The sequence below is a fragment of the Sinocyclocheilus anshuiensis genome, unplaced genomic scaffold, assembly GCF_001515605.1.
Source record: "Sinocyclocheilus anshuiensis isolate Anshui unplaced genomic scaffold, SAMN03320099.WGS_v1.1 scaffold1957, whole genome shotgun sequence".
NCBI classification, from domain to species: Eukaryota; Metazoa; Chordata; class Actinopteri; order Cypriniformes; family Cyprinidae; genus Sinocyclocheilus; species Sinocyclocheilus anshuiensis.
Genome location: NW_015537935.1, coordinates 81,697 through 86,690, shown reverse-complemented (window position 1 = coordinate 86,690; position 4,994 = coordinate 81,697). Strand labels below are relative to the sequence as shown.

At 39.8% G+C, this 4,994-nt stretch overlaps 1 protein-coding gene across 1 annotated transcript in view; it reads right to left on the bottom strand.

The window, feature by feature from the left end:
* thop1 (thimet oligopeptidase 1) overlaps positions 1-4,994 on the bottom strand; it is an 18,064-nt gene that overhangs the window by 2,506 nt on the left and 10,564 nt on the right. The window contains exon 11 of the mRNA XM_016447085.1: positions 4,275-4,403. Within this exon, the coding sequence (XP_016302571.1) occupies positions 4,275-4,403 (129 nt within the window). The remainder of the gene's footprint in view (positions 1-4,274; positions 4,404-4,994) is intronic.

Here is a 4,994-nt window from a genome sequence, read left to right as displayed (position 1 = left end):
GGTATCGGCCAATACCGAACCCTAGGTATCGGAATCGGTATCGGAGGCAAAAAAGGCGGATCGGAGCATCCCTAGTTCACACTGTCCCTGTTCCTGAAAGAGGACTCCGATCCTTTTTTGGTCCACTTAAGCAGTAATGGTGTCTCAGAGCTCTTTTTGGATCTAGTCCAGTTCTGTGTTTGATGTCTGACCATATGGCCTCCAGAATTTGATCCAGCTGGTCTGGACAAATCTTATTTATTAAATTAGATTATTGAATTGTGTATTGATATTTTGTATGCCAAATTGTGTTTCTTATTATTAGGGCTGGGTATCGTGTTCAATACTTTTTAGGCACTGACCGAATTGCCTCGATACTATCGAGTATCGAAACATGTCTTGTCATTCGGTACCAAATTTCGATACCTAAGGATTTAATCTCGTCAACATCAGTAAGCGTGCAGCATGCTTGTTGTGCCTAAATCATGTGCTGGTGATTAGGTGTGTTCGACTTGAAGCGGCGCTGCGCAGACCGATCAGTGTCTGACATCAAATTACCGCGAGAGCGATTCGAAAGCATAAGGAATCGTGTGCTGTCTAATCGTTCTCGCGGTACTTTGATGTCAGACACCGATCGGTCTGCTCAGTGCCGCTTCAAGTCGAACACACCTATTGGCTCTGGTGAGGCATCAAGGAAAACGCGTTACGTGACCATTCACACTGTAGCATCACACTACATAAGACAATTTATAAAATTTATACTATGCTTTTGCTCAAAACTCACTTTAAACCACCATCGAGTGTTTGTAATAACCTCAGATTGTGATCTAATGAGGGTTTTGGTCATATAATGTTGCAGAAATATGTTATTTGTAGCCTCAAGCTAATCGCTACACCTGCTTAGCATTTCTCATGTAAACACACTGTATTGTTATAAAAATAGGCAGAATCTCATGAAAATCACATACAAATCATTTACTGTCGTAATCGCGTGTTTCTTAGCTTCAGGTTTCATCCCTGTAAATGTTTTCCTGGAAGTGTATTGCATGCTCGCCGTTGGAGACAGGGCGGGTTATGAACACGTAATATGATTGACAGATGAGCAGCGAATGAGCTTCCTCTGAGTCAGAAAAGCGATCATGGAAGAGGAAACACAGGCAGACAGCGATGGAAGCAGTTAATGCTCATCAGATCACGTAAATCAGTGGAAAGTGAATAGAAATGATGATTCCGTCTTAGCTATGCGTTTTAAAACGAAAATGCAGTGGTGTAAACGTAGCCTAGGGACATTAGTCGTGACGACATCATCAGTGAAGAGAGGGCTTGTCTGTCTCCTGAAAAAGTGGACATGCTAATTTTTTTGAAGAATTGTTGAGTAGGGCTGCACGATAAATCGAAATGGAATCGAGATCGCGATTCGACAGAAGCTGCGATTGTCATGCGTATCTTTCAGTGAAGCACGGTTCTGTGATCAGCAGTAAATCTCCATCCAAAGGCCAGAGGGCGCTCTCGCTCTGAAACTCCAAATACGTCTCGCAAAAGAATTGCTGCAGCTGAATAAACAGAAGATTCAACTGCTTTCATTGATTCAACGTGACTAATAAAGCCACAACTACAGCAATATACGGTTTATCGGAGTTCTTATTATTATAATTTTCATTAAAATAAAGTATATTTATAATGCAATGCCTTTATCACTGCTTAAATACTATGAAATATGTTGCGTGCCTTATTCTATGTAAGAAGCCACATCATCTCACAGAAGGATTTATTTCAAACACTCGACTGACGTTATGAAGTGAGTTTGGAGTAAAAATATGTTATTAAATGTGGTATTTTCACATGCTTTCAGATGGAGCAGCATTTACTTCACAGAGCCGTAGTTCACTGAGAAGTAGGGATGTCAATTTTCGATCATTTCCATTAGAGCCCGACCGATACATCGTTTTGCCGATATTATCGGCCGATATGAGCCTGTCGACGATATATCGGTATCGGCGAATATGCCGCCGATATGAAATTTTTTTTTACAGAACATATAATGCAGATAAAACGCTTGAAATGGTGTAATTACTTAGTTTGTCCAGCAGAGCGCGCTCCATTGTTTGCTACTGGCGACCTGGATGAAACGCTTTAAAGCTTAAGTCTATGGAAAACCATTGAAACTTGGCCATATCTCCGTAACGGCGCGGCAAATCCGCACCAAATTCGGGGATCCCTTCAGCTCGAGGAACCCTCTCAAACACGAATCGAGTGTACGTCTCGAGGCCCTCTTTCGAATGAGACCACCCCCGCGTGGATAGCCCCCGGGGTTCGGGAGTTACGGGTGGTTAAATTCGCGGTCCGGCGCCGACCGATCTAGCGATCCCGGGGAGCTACCAACGCGCGGAGGGTGGCGTTCGAGAGGGCTCCTCGAGCTGAAGGGATCCCCCGAATTTGGTGGAGATCCGCCGGCGCGTTCGCGAGATAGTGACACCAGTCAACACTTTCACTTCAGTAAGGAGGTTTCTTGTTCAGGCAGCATTCAAGCGTTGTCTGCGCAACTGGAATTTAAAACTGGTTACTGTCTTCTGATACCAATCAAAGCATTAAAAAAAAAAAACTATCTGAACTGATAAATAACAGATTGGAGATTAAAATAATAGCAGATGTGTCTCATTTTAAAATAATAATAAAAACTGAGATAAAAAAATTTACTTAATCCAGAATTTAAATTGTACTATGGTCAAATAAATATTCAAACCACGTGTTACAACTAACACCCCGTTACTTTGTGCATCGCGCTCCCCTATATTAAGATTAATTTCTATCAGTATGAACTGACCACCACACAGAATATGAAGAATATTAAAAACATTAGGAGTCAGCTGTCTTTGGCAGTCCTTAAGGTACCACAGCACAATAACACACTAAGCAAAATATCGTCTAATTATCGTTATCGATAAAATCCCAGAAAATATCGAGATATAATTTTTTCTCAATATCGCACACCCCTAGTTACATTTTGTTCCTTTGTGCAGTGGCTCAGGAGATGAATCTGAGTCTGTAAACACCTCAACAAACTGAACAAAAAATAGTTTTATGAGGTAATGTAAGTTTTTTGAGGTTATGTAATCTTGTTAAAATGGATTTTATAAAATTGGTATCGGAAAAAGTATCGTTCAGGAACCAGTATCGAAGTCAAGGTATCGGTATCAAAATGTTTTTAACCATACCCAAGCCCTACTTATTATGTCTGTGTGAGCTCGCTCCAACCTTACTTTCTTTTCCTTTTCACTTACAATGTATGTGCCTCACTAACCAAGAGATTTGTTTGTAAAGATTATTGTTGTTTTTGTTAGTATTATAATTTTGTAAAACAACATTGCTACAGATTTGAATGAGCTTACCTTTGAACATGGAATATTCCTCTAAGTTTATCTTTTGCACAAAAATAGAAGTTTTGTACATCTTTGTAAACAATATTAATTTTATGTTTCGTGTTTATTTTATAGCACAAATCATTGATGACATTGAGAAAAACAGGAAAAATAAAAGAATACAATGCTTTAAATTTTTCAGGTTTAGCAGGTATCCTTAAAAGTAGCATTCAAGTAAGAAATTGAATAATCAAATGTAAAAAAAATAAAACTACATATTATTCATTCAAATAATATAGATTCTACTGATTCTCATATTAGGCCGCTGTACTAGAACTGCAGTAATGCACAGATCAGTATATTGATACACATGTGATTTCTTTCCCAAATTAAAACATAATAGACGCTAAAGAGAGTGTAGTTTAGTACCCTGGGATGTGTGTGCTCGTAAAACCGTCAAAAGTTTAAACTGGCAAGGCACAAATCCGTGTCGATCTTACACAGTTTGGAAGCAGTTGAAATTAAAATAAACGAGTGTATGTTGTGAGCGAATCATCTTTAGAGATCTTTCAGAAAAAGCAGCCATAATGAACAGCTGATTTGTACGGAAACATCTGATGACCAAACTACAGTAGTTGGATTGTTCACATATGGCCCAAAAACCACACGAAACGTGCTCAGACCCCTGAAAAGGACCAGGTGTGAAAACACCCTTTAGATAGGTGGTCATAATGTAATGTCTCATCTGCAATATTAAGGAGTATTGTAATGAACACGTCTTAGTAAATTTTCCATTTATTGAAAAGGTTCAAGGAAAAAACGGTTACAAAAATTGCCCTTTAAGCCAATTCAGAGCAGATACATATTGAATTATCTTCAAGGGGTTAAAAAAAAAAGTTTTTTTTTTATATGACTGAGACCTGAATCTCATTTTACCTGGTGAAGCAGGAATTCCCAGGATGTCCAGGCAAAGTCTGGCATACTCCTCAGCTGGGTCGAGCCCACTCTTTAAGTGCAAAGCCTGGTCCACCTTAGCCAGAACAATCTGCCTCAAGTTAAACAGCCCTGAAAAACAGGAAGAAAAAGTTAGTAAGCCAGAGGTTTTAATAGATGTTTAAGGACAGGACTTTTTTTAAATTGTGAAAAGTGGGTGTCACAAACCAGAATACAAAGTTTCAGCGTTATCACTCCTCCACAGGTCACCTTTCGGCGTAACCTACGCTCACTCTCTCCCTCTCGCCTATCCTCTATGGTTTCATCCTCACTTCCTCCACCCTCTCAGTTTTCAGCACTGGACACGAACACTGGCTATTGACACTCTTTGCTCCACTCTAACATCTTGCTTAGACAACTTTTGCCCCCTTTCATCCAGACCAGCCCCTCTGCCCCCTGACTGATGTTCTCCGTGAACATCGCTCTAAGCTCAGGGCTACAGAGAGGAAGTGGCACAAATAAAAAACTCTACTGACCTTAGTTTGTATCAGTCACTCCTCGACATACTACCACAACAAAATTAACAATTGTTCTGACTCAGATTTTCAAAACCTTCTCTTCTTTGACTCCCCCCTAGGCCTGTCACGATAACAACTATTTAGTAGGGCGATATATTGCCCGAGAAATAATTGCGATAAGCGATATTATTGTCATTTTAAAGAC